Source organism: Pollicipes pollicipes, unplaced genomic scaffold (genome assembly GCF_011947565.3).
Source record: "Pollicipes pollicipes isolate AB1234 unplaced genomic scaffold, Ppol_2.1 Scaffold_7231;HRSCAF=8579_pilon_pilon_pilon, whole genome shotgun sequence".
In the NCBI taxonomy this organism is placed as follows: domain Eukaryota; kingdom Metazoa; phylum Arthropoda; class Thecostraca; order Pollicipedomorpha; family Pollicipedidae; genus Pollicipes; species Pollicipes pollicipes.
Genome location: NW_023597034.1, coordinates 34,578,875 through 34,591,857, shown reverse-complemented (window position 1 = coordinate 34,591,857; position 12,983 = coordinate 34,578,875). Strand labels below are relative to the sequence as shown.

General features: G+C 55.6%; 2 protein-coding genes across 3 annotated transcripts in view; both read left to right on the top strand.

The window, feature by feature from the left end:
• Nucleotides 1-152: 152 nt before the first annotated feature.
• LOC119110342 (RPII140-upstream gene protein) lies at nucleotides 153-4,761 on the top strand. Of its 2 annotated transcripts, none has more exons than XM_037234121.1 (7): nucleotides 153-215; nucleotides 1,563-1,973; nucleotides 2,377-2,542; nucleotides 2,873-2,961; nucleotides 3,371-3,504; nucleotides 3,867-3,981; nucleotides 4,357-4,761. In XM_037234121.1, exons 2-7 carry the CDS (start codon nucleotides 1,627-1,629, stop codon nucleotides 4,655-4,657), a joined length of 1,152 nt encoding a protein of 383 aa, XP_037090016.1. In that variant the 5' UTR covers nucleotides 153-215; nucleotides 1,563-1,626; the 3' UTR covers nucleotides 4,658-4,761. The 2 variants fall into 2 exon arrangements, with proteins under 2 accessions (XP_037090016.1, XP_037090017.1); XM_037234122.1 differs by having other exon boundaries at nucleotides 176-328.
• A 655-nt stretch (nucleotides 4,762-5,416) lies between these two features.
• Nucleotides 5,417-12,983, top strand: part of LOC119110047 (slit homolog 2 protein-like) — a 35,974-nt gene continuing 28,407 nt past the window's right edge. The window contains exon 1 of the mRNA XM_037233791.1: nucleotides 5,417-5,586. Coding sequence (XP_037089686.1) covers nucleotides 5,417-5,586 — 170 coding nt within the window. The remainder of the gene's footprint in view (nucleotides 5,587-12,983) is intronic.

Below are 12,983 nucleotides of genomic sequence, written 5' to 3'. Positions count from 1 at the left end.
GGCACGAAGTGTATGTACGATGTAAAGCTTCACAAAATTCATAACGACGAAGGGCAATTTGTCTGCTGCTTTTCGTTCACAATTCTTTCGTAAGATACGCAGATGAGACAAACCAAGCGCACCTGCGCTATCCTGCGAGTGCGGTTGTCAGGCATTAAAAGTGGATGTGGAGAAGCGGAGGCCGTGGGAGGGGCTGCAGGGGTTTTTCATCGAGGGCAAGTTGACACATCTGGCAGGCAGATATTCAGGGCTTTGGGCACATACCATTTAATTCCACGCCATACTTCACCTATGTCTGCCGTCGTTGCGATGACAAAGTCCCCAGGAGGTCTGTTGTGGCCACATCAGGTCTTCAGCCCAGATCCATGCTCATGATAAGTTGATCAACCAATATGGATGAAGTGATACGCTCATTGTTCAGCCTGCAGTGATCTGTTTTGTAATTCAAATGTGTCAAAACAGCAGCTTAGCAATCATGGCTGACAAGCATGTCATGTGTAGAAATTCTTAAACTTCCATGCATATGCAAACATGGTTTGACATGCTTGTGATGAGATTATACTTCGCTTACAGCTTGATGGTGACCAGCACCTTTTGCATGCTACCTGGTGCCATCTTAAGGCCAATTAGCATAAAATCCCTCTGCTGTGCTATCTACTTGGGCAATATCCATGTGCTGAACTTCATGCTGGTGTGTGCCAGGTGCAGGCCAGGCCAAATGATACTAAATTTTCATAATGCCTTAAAATAAAATGCTTTGGTGCATTTTTACCCTGAATTGCTGTTTGAAGATCACAATTTCTAGAGGACTGCTTTCCATGTACTGAAATGATGCTAACTGCAGAAAACAGTGCAAACTTACTGTGCACATGTATGGAAATTGATGCTGCAATGCTGCTGTAATGTTGGACAGGTGCAATGTGTATTTGGGAATATGGTCTGTAAGTAACCTTCTAAATTGTTGGAATCTTTGTGTTGAAGTGCTTGCCAAATTATTTTCTGCTATCACTCTGTTGAGTTCAGGTGTGGGCTGTTCTGTAACTGTACCTCCATTGTGCAGAACTGAGGGATCCGTTGTGATCACTGTATTGCATAAAGGTGTACTTTGACCTGCTCTCCACCAGATGCCACTTCAGAGCAGACCTAATTCTGGGCCATTTGTTGGAAAACAGCACTTGGACTTTTTCTGGGATAGGTTGATGTCCATGTGGTGCTTGGCACTCACGGATGCTCTTTCCAGGGTCATCACCATGTGTGGTCCAAAGAGAGAAAGAGAGTGTCAAGGCATCATGCTCTGAGTCATCATCTTTTCTATCCACTGATGATGCACTGGGGGTCTTTGATGTATCCCAAACCTCATTTTAGAGACCCCATTGTTCTAGTAATTTGGTGAGCAGAAGAACTTGAATATTGATAGCTGAAAAGACTGGTCAATTTTTGTGGGGAATGCCATATACCATTTTGCACAAGCATCTGACAATGTACATTAAGGACAGGAAATATTATTCTCTTATTACCTGCAGGCTGCTACAAGCTAAACAAATATTTCTGTCATCTTTCAGAGATGATGCATTCCTTCATCTAACATCACACTACCCTCCAAAAGAGAAAAACCCGCAGCACAGAATGCAGCGCTGCATAGTGCACCAGCTGGCTCGCTTGCACAGCTTTCACGGATCCTCACCACCTCTGAGGCGGCTGAATGGCATGAGCCTGGCTCGCGCGGTACGGACGGCGGCGACGCTACTGGCACGGCAGCGGGGCCGCGGCCCGAGCGCAGGCTGGCTGCGGCCCATGTCGGACCGGTGGCGGACGCGCTGCGGCCTGGCGCTGGCCGCCTCCTGGTTCAGCATTCTCACCGTGCAGTCCGAGTGCGACAACGTCGACTTCGAGACGCTGGTGAAGAACAAGCTGCTGAACCCCGAGGAGGAGCAGACCGGCTGGGACAGGCTGGCCGCTATGTACACGCTCGAGTGAGTCTGCGGACTGGGGGGGGGGGGGGGGGGGGGGGACAGCCGCCGCGTTCACTCTTTGGTCAGTCTCTGAGTGTCATGGCAGGACCAACCAGTAATCTGGCGGCCACGCCGGCGTCGGCCAATAGGTTCGAGAGTGGCACGAGTGGATCGCTGTCCAATCTGTCACATCGTATAAGTCCGCACGTGTCGTCAATGTCTATAATCTTACGACGCCGTGGCTGCCGTAATCTCCCTGTCCATCTCGTGCTGTGGCGAGCGAGACCGGGCCCAGCGGACATTGCGCCCCGCACCGGGCGTCGTGACCACAGCTCGAGCCGGACACTGCAAACCGCGCCCGCCCTGGGTGGCGGCTCCGGCCTGGGTCGCGCGGTACTGGACCCCCTCTCTCCCCTCACCACAGCGAGATGGGCGGCCTGACGCCGGAGCTGGAGCTGGTCGCCAGCATCGGCACCACCGGGTTGCTGGCCGGCGGCGCCATGGGAGCTGTGCTGAACGGCCGGCTCGCCGTCGCCAAGTTCATCGACCGCAACCAGGCCACCGCGTTTGAGACGCAGCTGTCGGCCAAGGTGATCTCTGAAGCGAACATGCAGGAGTAGCACCGCGTTATTACAATCCCCAGCGAGCCAGCCGGCGCCCGCGCGGGCTGCTGCTTAGCGTATGCATGGGCCTTCTCAACGCTGAGACCTTTGATTTTACTTCCGTTGGCTCTGTGAGACTTTCCGCTGGGTCTGCCACGTTGGTACTGGACGGAACACATTGCACATAGCATCGCTGAACATGTCGCGGCCGCGGGGTGCCGTGTTCCGCCGGCCGTTGCCGCTGTCCGCGCGGCGTCCCTGGGGCCGTGTGGTCGCCAGCCCGCCGGCCCGGCCCTGACCGCTGACCCGGGCCGGCAGAGGGCGCTCCAGGACCGGATCATGATCGCCATGTCCCGCGGCTTCTTCATGTTCGGCTGGCGGACGGCGCTGTTCACGTCTTCGTTCGGGTGAGCGGGCCGGACTGGAAACGTCACGCACACGTTGTCTTGGAAGTGTCCCGAAGGAATTGCGCAGTTGACTCTCGGATTTGGGTTCATACTAAATGGGATATTTGTGCAATGTATTTTAAAGTTGCGTTGCCAGCCGGCGGGGATGATTTTGTCCGTGTTTTCAAGCGGTCGGTACCGCATATATATCCTCGTGTCGTACACTGATGCGATACTTGGCGTCTGCGTCACGTTAGGAGGCATCGGAACACGGGCACGAACCAAGGACTAGACTTCCCTGCACACACTGGCGACGTAATGCCCTCACCCGTCCGCGTGAGTCGGAGTGTTACTCAGCGCGCGAGGGCATTGACCTTGCCGTGCTCTCGGCGCCAGTGCGGTCGACGCCCGCGTTCTGCCTGTGTTGCAGCTTGGTATCCACCAGCCTGATGGTGTACACCAACGAGATTTCGGCGCTGCACTACGTTGCTGCGGGCTTCACGTCCGGCGCCCTCTACAAGGTCACCATGGGCCTGCGCGGCATGGCCGCCGGCGCCGTAGCAGGTCAGGGCGTCCGCAGGTCGGCAGCGCCTGTTGTGGTGCTGGCTTCCGCAGATCGCTGTGCGGGTCATGGTATAGGGGTGTGCTTGCCTCAGTTCCAGACGGCTGTAAGCAGCCCGTTGTTCTACTGCGAGACGTTAGGAGGAAAGACGACGGAACGGAACGAGGGTGTTTGGGCGTTTTTGTTGCGTGGGAAAGCCCAGGATTTCTGCTGTTGGGCTGTGTGCTCTCGCGCGCTCGTGACGAAGATTTCAGGTCCCTGCTGTTTCTTGACATTGGCTATCGCCGTATGTGCCCGTAGGTTTGGTTGGGACAGTGCACCCCAATCTCCTGTAACGTGTGTTGTGGGCGCGCGTGCTGGTCAGGTTCTCTTCTGGGTCTGCTGGGCGGTGGAGTGATCTCCCTGCTCTGTTACGTGACCAATACCACCCTGCCGAAACTGCGCTACCAGCAGTACGTTTGGAAGCACCAGCAGGATCTGTGAGTTCTGCCTCGTTTTTTGGCGACACCCGCTTTGTGGTTAGGCGTGATCCTGCTCAAGGCTGGTCGCTCCAGCCTCTGGCGTTGTCTTCATAGCCCGCTCAACACCGAAGCTCAGTAGAACTTCGGGCAGCACTTAATGATTAAAACTCACTTATGGTTGCATTGTTTTGAAATGCAGTTCGGTGCTGTCTCACGCAAATTTTTATGCATTTTTCATACATTTATATTTTGTTTCACTACTGTAGTGGTAAACACATCTTTCTTAAGCTTATGACGTCATGCATCGTTGCCTTTTTATGGGCGGCCAGCCGATGCTCACCTGCCGTACTGATCGAAGTGGCCGTCAGACAGGGTGTGTTGGGTGCGTTTCAGTCGCATGCAGGCCCGGGCCGAACGGAAGCGGGAGAAGAGGCGACTCGCCGCCGAAAAGAAAGCCGAGCATGCCAAAGAGGACATCGTGAACACGCAGCTGGATGGCGCGGGCGCGCTGCGTGGCTCGGTGCAGGCGGCGGACGCTGTCGCCGCCGAGGGCCCGGCCGCGGTGACGGCCGGCGCGAGCCGGACAGAGGCTCCTGCGGGTCAGGAGCGTTGCTCCGGCGCGGTCGACGGCCCGAGCTCGGCGAGCTCGGCGGGTGTTGGGGAGGCGCCGGCGCCGGCTGCTTCGCCGACTTAGGCCACATGCGCGAGGGATGCGCGCTCACTGTTGTTATTTGTCGTCGGCTCGTTAGGGATGAGTCATCTGCGTCGGTGGAATATATATTGGCGTGTGGTGCACAACGTGTGCTGTGGAGGTTTTGGAGGTGGCTTGTATGCCATGGACGAGGCAAACAGACCGAGTTTATGTATCAGGTGCTGACCCCCGCCCAATCATCATTAATGTGATTAGAATCTATTGCGGTCATCGTTAGATCTCGGCTTGACCTCTCGAATCGAGGCCAAGTCAGGCGATCTCATCACAATCATTGGAGATGAATGATATCCTGCGGGTATGAATGACCTCCGTTGAAAGCGCGAGCGGCAGAGGTGCCGTATTGGCAGTGGGTCGGCTGATGACTGCTAAAGAAGCTAGGATAAGCTGTAAGACACGCTCCCACTGCCAGGGCAGATAATTCTTGGGGTCCGCGGGGCCTCTACTTCATCGCGGCAACCGTCAAACCCTCCCAAGACGCAACGCATCAAAGGTTCGCTCTGTTCCGCCGCCGCCATCTATCACCACCTTTTCCAAACACAACTGTTTCCATCTGCCGCCGCCGGATGGCGGCGCTGCGCTCGCAGGGCCGGGGGGTCGGCGCTGACGGGCCGCCGCTCACCAGTGGGGTCCGAGACCTGGCTGCGGAAGTGCGGCGGGTCCGCAGACCAGAGCGCAGGAGTCGGCCGGCGTGGGTATGTGTCGCGGGTGAGCCCGGCTCCGGTGGCGGTGCAGCGAGCGAGGATGCGCCGGCGGGGCGCGGCGGACTGGCTGGCGCTGGGGCTGGCGCTGGTGCTGGCGGCGCCGGCGCTGGCCTGCCCCAAGGATTGCCAGTGCACCTCGTCCATCGTGGACTGTTCGCACCGCGGACTGACGCGCGTGCCCTTCAACATACCGCGCAACACGCACAAAGTGTGAGTACGCCCGCGTCGGGAGTCGGTGACAAGCGGGGTCTGAGCGCGACCGTTCTCTACACATGGCATAATCAAAAGCAAACTGGCCAAACAAAGCAATGCCACTGTATCAAGAGCTTAGTTTGGCTGTTAAGCTGGGTTTCCTGGGCGAGAGATATTTGGTCAAGTTTTTGCCCAAAAGCCACAGTCCACAGTATTGGACTTACCCGCTGTTTTTCTTTGTGTTATGTTACAAATGGCAAGACGCGACTTTAAGGAGTTCGGGGGTAGTTGAGGGACTACAGCAACTCACCTTTTAAATGAGGGACTACAGTAAGCCACCTTTATAGAGTGCCCCCTCCGGTCCATGTCGGCCATATTTCAAGTGACACACCTGCGGTGCAACCTCACAGACACTACCGATCAAGTGCACTTCGACATTTGCATTTCGTAGGACGTTTCAGTCAACGACCGGGGCACGGAGCTGCAAACCACATCGTGCAGCACTCGGACTCATCCTGCATCTTACCACCGGGCACTGGTCCTGTTTTGTAGCACCAGGAGCCTGCTGACTGCCCAGCGACCGCAGTCTAAGGTTAACTCCGATCGATCGACGTCGGATCCTCGGCCGCTGCTACGTTTACGAACAGCAAACACGCACAGCGTGCGCGGTGTACCCTGAGGGCAAGGGTCAGCGCAAGCAGCCCATGCTGATGTTTGCGCTATGCGATTACACAACGGCATCCGGCGGCAGGCAGCGACGCGCTGGCCATTGAGCGGGTTCAGTCAGCCGGAGCGGAGAACGATTACACGCAGCTTTGGTGACGACGATTCAGTGATCCCTGGAGCTCTTCGGTCGGAGCTCAAGCATGCAGATGGAAGGCACACAGAACACTCAGCGTTTCAGTCTCCGGGGGGAGGTGACATTGCGGAACCATTTTCACTGTATGTGGGCTTTAGAGACTAGTTTCAGAGTTCTAATCAGGAAAATCGGAACGTATTCAATGATGCAAACCAACTTGAACGGTGACGGACTGTACGGTGTGCAGCTGATGGGCAGCTATTTTCTCTCTGGCCGCAACAACAAGCCCTAAGGACTGCTTGCGCTGGCCTCAGCTCACATCTTTTATGGTCACCAAAGCATATACGATTATCATGCTATTCTCAAATGCACAATCATTACCTTTTGTCATTTGCGTCTTCCAAAAATGTAATAACAAGATAAGTAGTCGAAAGTTATTTCTCAGGCATTCGTTAAGATGGCGACCATGGTTGTCCAATCCCACTTACCGAGATCTCCGAACGAGGCGCCTTCTGTGAATTGGAGCGCTGCGGAAGTCGACGTCAATTACTCCATGGAGAAGTTGAGTACTCTGGCATTTGCATAACGATGCTCTTAAAGCCCAACTGAGCATCGAGCTGGGATCTACACAAGCCAAGTCATTCCTAGGCGAATCTTAGGCAAAGTCGGCCCGTTTCAAACTGTTAAAAACACATAATGTCTGATGCTCGAGGATTGGTATCGAGGAGAACGTCGGGTGCCAGGGTCCTTTTGCGTTGTATACCCGGGCGTAGCCATTTCTCGGTGGTGTGAGAGTATGCGGCGCGTTGCAATATCATGCATACGGTGCGCGAATTACAACGTGTGATAATGCAACATGGTGTCGGCGTCATGCTAATTCCCAATGTATTTTCCATTATTACGCATGCGAATAAACATCCAGTTGACTTCTATCATAGGGTTAGTTCCCCCATTGAATGTCTTTTATCCATGTTTTTGGAGGACCTAAACAACCGGAATTTAAGCAAACGAACGCTACGCAGGCCAGTAAGCGTCTTCTCTATTGACCAGCCCACAGCAATTGTATCATTTCCAAGCGCGTTGCGTTCCCTGAAACCGTCTGGCTTTGACCTTTGAATTTCAAGGCGACTGAGTTCGGAAACAAGTACCAAACTGCGTTGTCTTGATTGACGAATATTGAGGCACGAAGAAAGAAAGCTTTCAGGTTTAGGGCAAAATTCCAGCCCCGCGGCTAGGACTTCCACATTCAGGTTATGGTGACGTTCCACGTCCCACCGCTGTCGTTTTCGTCGTCGTATCGTTCGCCGGTTTAAGCGTGGTATAGGACATGCTCTTTTGTTATTCTGCCACCTCTAAGTATTTTACTATGCACCGGTCTTTTTGCTCTCCTGCCAGTGTGATATCTGCTCTCAGGAGCGACTCAGCTGATGACAGGTGCTTCTCACCGCCGAACTGCGAACCCATTACTTCTCTGGCTCTATTGGCAGAGGCGCGGTATTGAACCTGTCTTTGCCACGGGCTTCGTCGAAGGCATTTCCGTCAGTCTCGGAACGGCAGTAGAAATAACGCCACTTTCGAGAGAGTTCTTCAAAATGAGTTCGTTAGTTTAGCAAAATAGATATTAAGAAGATCTTGTGTCATACTATGTGACGTTGTGGAGACTCCGCCATAGGAGAAGGTCTTCACGCTTGTCCGCGTCACGCATGTTCCACGTGTCACGCACACGCTTACCGCATGTGCGTGACACGCGGAACATAGTGCGTGATGCCGGCGCGTCTCCAATTGCCCGGGCCTAGTCGCAGCGACCCCGGGCGCAGAGGTACCCGAGGGCCAGCCTAGTCACGGTCTCCTTCAGCCGACGTGTCGGCAAACAGAGCTGCCGCCCGCCGGCTGTGGTCCGTGCTGTGTAATGAGCCTCTTTTTACCGCGGCGCAAACAGGCGCGAGAGGTGTTTGTTCGGGGCGCCTCGTTCGGGCCGCACCTCGTGAGTGCGGCTCTGGTCAGGGTCGGGCGGAGCTGGCCGTCCGAGCTGGCCGCCCGAGCCGGCCGTCCGAGCTGGCCGCCCGAGCCGGCCGTCCGAGCTGGTCGCCCGAGCTGGCCGTCCGAGCTGGCCGCCCGAGCCGGCCGTCCGAGCTGGCCGCCCGAGCTGGCCGCCCGAGCCGGCCGTCCGAGCTGGCCGCCCGAGCCGGCCGTCCGAGCTGGCCGCCCGAGCTGGCCGCCCGAGCCGGCCGTCCGAGCTGGCCGCCCGAGCTGGCCGCCCGGCTGGCCGCCCAAGCTGGCCGTCCGAGCTGGCCGTCCGAGCTGGCCGTCCGAGCTGGCCGCCCAGCTGGCCGTCCAGCTGTCCGTCCGAGCTGGCCGCCCGAGCTGGCCGCCCGAGCTGTCCGTCCGAGCTGGCCGTCCGAGCTGACCGCCCGAGCCGGCCGTCCGAGCTGGCCGTCCGAGCTGGCCGCCCGAGCTGGCCGCCCGGCTGGCCGCCCAAGCTGGCCGTCCGAGCTGGCCGTCCGAGCTGGCCGTCCGAGCTGGCCGCCCAGCTGGCCGTCCAGCTGTCCGTCCGAGCTGGCCGCCCGAGCTGGCCGCCCGAGTTGTCCGTCCGAGCTGGCCGTCCGAGCTGGCCGCCCAGCAGGCCGTCCAGCTGTCCGTCCGAGCTGGCCGCCCGAGCTGGCCGCCCGAGCTGGCCGCCCGAGCTGGCCGCCCGAGCTGGCCGTCCGAGCTGGCCGCCCGAGCTGGCCGCCCGAGCTGGCCGTCCGAGCTGGCCGTCCGAGCTGGCCGCCCGAGCTGGCCGTCCGGCTGTCCGTTCGGGCTCAGTAAGCCACAGTGTGGTATTCCGCTTCTATGCGAAGGCAAAATTTTGCTGGAAGTTTACTGCTAGTTCACCTGGCACCGATAAAGAATGGGATGATCTCTCGGTGCCTCGGTCTCGCATCTCGGATTCATGATTGACTTCCATTTGAAACACAATTTTCTCCGCACATCACCTCATATATTCGGAAATTCCATCAAGCACGTATCACACTGTCAGAGTCATGTTTTAGTCGATGATTTCGATGCCTCAGAGCTGCAATATACCAGACCATTACAGATGCAATATACCAGACCATCACAGATGCAATATACCAGACCATCATAGATGCAATATACCAGACCATCACACACGTCCCTGAGTCTCTTCGCGCCAAGTGATCTCACACATTCTACGACTCCGACCCTCCGTCTCGGTGTCTGGAGTCACTGCTCTGTTGGCCTTCGTCCGACCTCTGACCCCACCAGCTGTCTGCCTCGGCCAGCAGACTGAGAATGGTTCGAGTCGAACTGAACAGAGTCGCGGGCAGAGCACTGCTAATCTCGTGAGTCAGCGCCAGGTCGTAAGTGCCTCTCGCAACCTTGCTGAAATTGTACTCGCCACGACGCTCCAACTGCAATACCATCTGGCTGCGGCCGTTGATGGCATCTCATCTTTCAGTTTGATCGAACAAGGCGCCCATTGTCCGGAGAGAGGTGTTTGGGCTGCACGGCCGGCGGTGTTGACCCAGCGTTCTGCGAACCGCCACGCCACCTGTTCGATGCGCAATTATCCGAACGTCATAGTTTTCCGTTGTTTGGACTCTGCAAATATCGTCAGTCTGCACGGGGAAGGACAATTCCGCTGTGCATTTTCGGACTGGGTGCATGATATCGGACGAGAAACAGGTATTAGCTATTCAGATTTATGGTTATGTAAACCAGCTAGAAAAAGGAGAGCTTGCAGAAATGTTACTTCTGGTTGAAATCAAAATCCAGCCATTACACGCCACCTGTTAAACTTTTTGTAACCACTTAGTATAAAAATAATTTTACTTGGGCGTTAGGGATGGTACGTATACCATGCGAGTAGATGTAGAACCCAGGTCCGGAAATGCTTTCATTTGGGATAATAAATTGTCATCATATTTCAAACAAGCTCCCATCCTATTTTGCATTAGTTCAATGCATCGTTTACGGGGCTTTATGTTGACTAAGATTCATTCACTTTTGCTTCATTGCCAACACAGGGCATACTTGCATCTTATCAGATGAATTCGTCATGCGTTGTTCCGTAACGCCTCAGTGCTGCCCAGCAAACTTGTGGTCTGCTGCACGCTCTGGTCCCACAAACCACTTCGTCACTGGAACACAACGCTCAAAAGTTCTTCAACCCTTCTGCCGCCACCACATTTCCCACCCCTGGAAGGGACCACCAGCACCCGACATTGCCATTTTGCACGAGGAACCACCAGCAGCCAACGTGCCCATGTCACACGAGGGACCGCCAGCACCCGACGTCCCCATGTCACACGAGGGACCGCCAGCACCCGACGTCGCATGTCACACGAGGGACCACCGCGCCGCTGCTCGTCCCTGCTCCGCCCCCCGGTCTCCCGCACCGGACGCGGACCACCTGGGGCGCGCGACGCGGCCTTCGCGGCAAAAACGACGCGTGCGCGGCGCCCGTGACGCGCCGGTAAACAGCCGCTCAATCACGGCGTCGACTGCAGCGCCGCCGGCTCAATGAGAGGCGGCCGCCATCCATCGCCAGATTGAATCAGGAAACGTCCGCTCAGTGCGCCACAATGGGATAATTGGTGCAAGAAGCGGCGCAAACGCACGGTCGCGGCCGCCGCGCGGCGCGCGGTCGGCGCCGCCTCGCCATCGGCACGCGCAGGGCTTTGACAGCCGGGAGCGGCGTCAAAGAGCTGCCGACGTCAGGCTTGCGACGGCCCAATCGGAGGAGGTGTGACGAAGGCTCGGGATGAGCCTCTGTGTTGTCCGGCAGGGACTGGAGGCCGTGACGGAACGCTTTGGAGGCGGCAGACCTCGCGTTCCGGAGGAGCCACGGACGACGGAGTTCGGTTTCGTCCATAGGGGCGTGCTGAACGCTCGATGAGTTCGTCTTCAGCATGCTTTACGCTGTGAAGAACTCTTTGTCTTGTTATGCAGCATGCTGCCGGGCGTTTCAGTTCCGCGTTGTCAAATGCCAAAAATACAACAGGTCTTACAGATGCTCGTTTCGCTTGAATGAAATAGTGTGAATCGCTCCTCACCGCAATGCCACGTGAATGAGGTGGCTCGCTGCGGAAGACCGTTAACGAGGCGGAGTTAGCCGCGGCTAAAGCTTCATAAAGTGGCAGTAATATAGGTTTAATTCCACCCGACGTGTGTTGCTGCCACAATAATGTGGCAATAACGCAACTTCCCGTCCAGTATATCGCCCTATCTTCCACCTGGACCTGTGCCGTGCAATATCTGCCGGCGGCCATCGGTGATATAGCCGACAGTTCGCCGCCACACCAGCTGCCAGGGTCATTAATAACGCGCCCGGTGCATGGAGGGAGCAGCGCTTCTGACCGCTTGCTCCGGCAGGATCATTCAGCCCGTGTTTAATCACGCACCGACTGGCCAGCCGCATCGCCCCCCCCCCCCCCTCCCCCCATGCATCCAACGTATGCGAGGCAAAACGGTCCAGTGGTTTTAGAAAAGTTCGTGTCATCATTGTGATGACGTCGTTGGGTTAAAAGACAATTCATTGCCAATGAATAGCAATGACCCTCTGAAATTTGGTCTCCGGTTAAACGTTTAGAGCTTCTGGAATCGTGAACGCCACAAAATCAGCCACATGAAAGTTTAGGGCATCTCCAAGCTGAATCATAGCAGTACGATGCATTGTGCAGTGCGTTATGAGTGAGATGATAACGCATGCGAATGCTATCACAATTTAGATAATGCCAAAACCCAAGGAAACGGATCTAGATGTCTTAATGTATTCATACAGATGGTCCAGTTATTGTATTGGATTGTCGTGTCCTATGGTAGTTTAGCAAGTAACAGGATTCCTTGATGTAGCGTTTGTGAGCTAATGAAAGGCTCCGTCACTTGAAAATTGGCTAGTTATGGGCCAAGCCGGGCCTTTATATTGCAGTCCGCAAAATGAATGAATTTGGAATGATAAGTTTCCGAAAACCACGACCAGTCTTGCACAAACGCAAATGTTTTGGATGGCTGCTGATAACAATGAGCCGGGTTATCACCTGTTTGGTTGTCATGATCAATCCCCTCGGTTCACAAGCCGGCGAATCTCACTGCCGCTTTTTTAAAAAGGCGGTGCTGTCCGTTTCCCTGTCAGCTACTGGTGTCGCTGCGGACCGAGCGGCGCTGATGTTGCTGCGTGACGGAATGTTCACCTGCGAGGGCCTTATGCTTTTACCACCATTGTCGGCTGCGGCAGCCGAGATTTAGCTCTAATCCTGGCAAAATGCAAGACGCGGGCATCTTGAAGGCTCGGACTCGCGACGAGCTGCACCAATCGAATCGCACTTCTGCCGATGCGATCGCCCATTGGGCCTCCTTCAAGCGGTGTTGGTACGGCGTTGCCATGACGTCCGCTCACTGATGACTAGGCCGGTTTTGAGCTGTCATGTGCGCCTCTTTCGTAATTTAACATTCCGTTTTTCCATGCTAATCGTATGGTGCAAGCCGTATTTTATCCACGTTGTAAGGGTTCAGAAAAAACGAATCGAAACACTTGTATGCAGTTTTCACGAACCATGAAGCAAAGATTGAAAAAAAACTTTGCCTCTTGCTGCAAAACGCATCAATTTGCGAA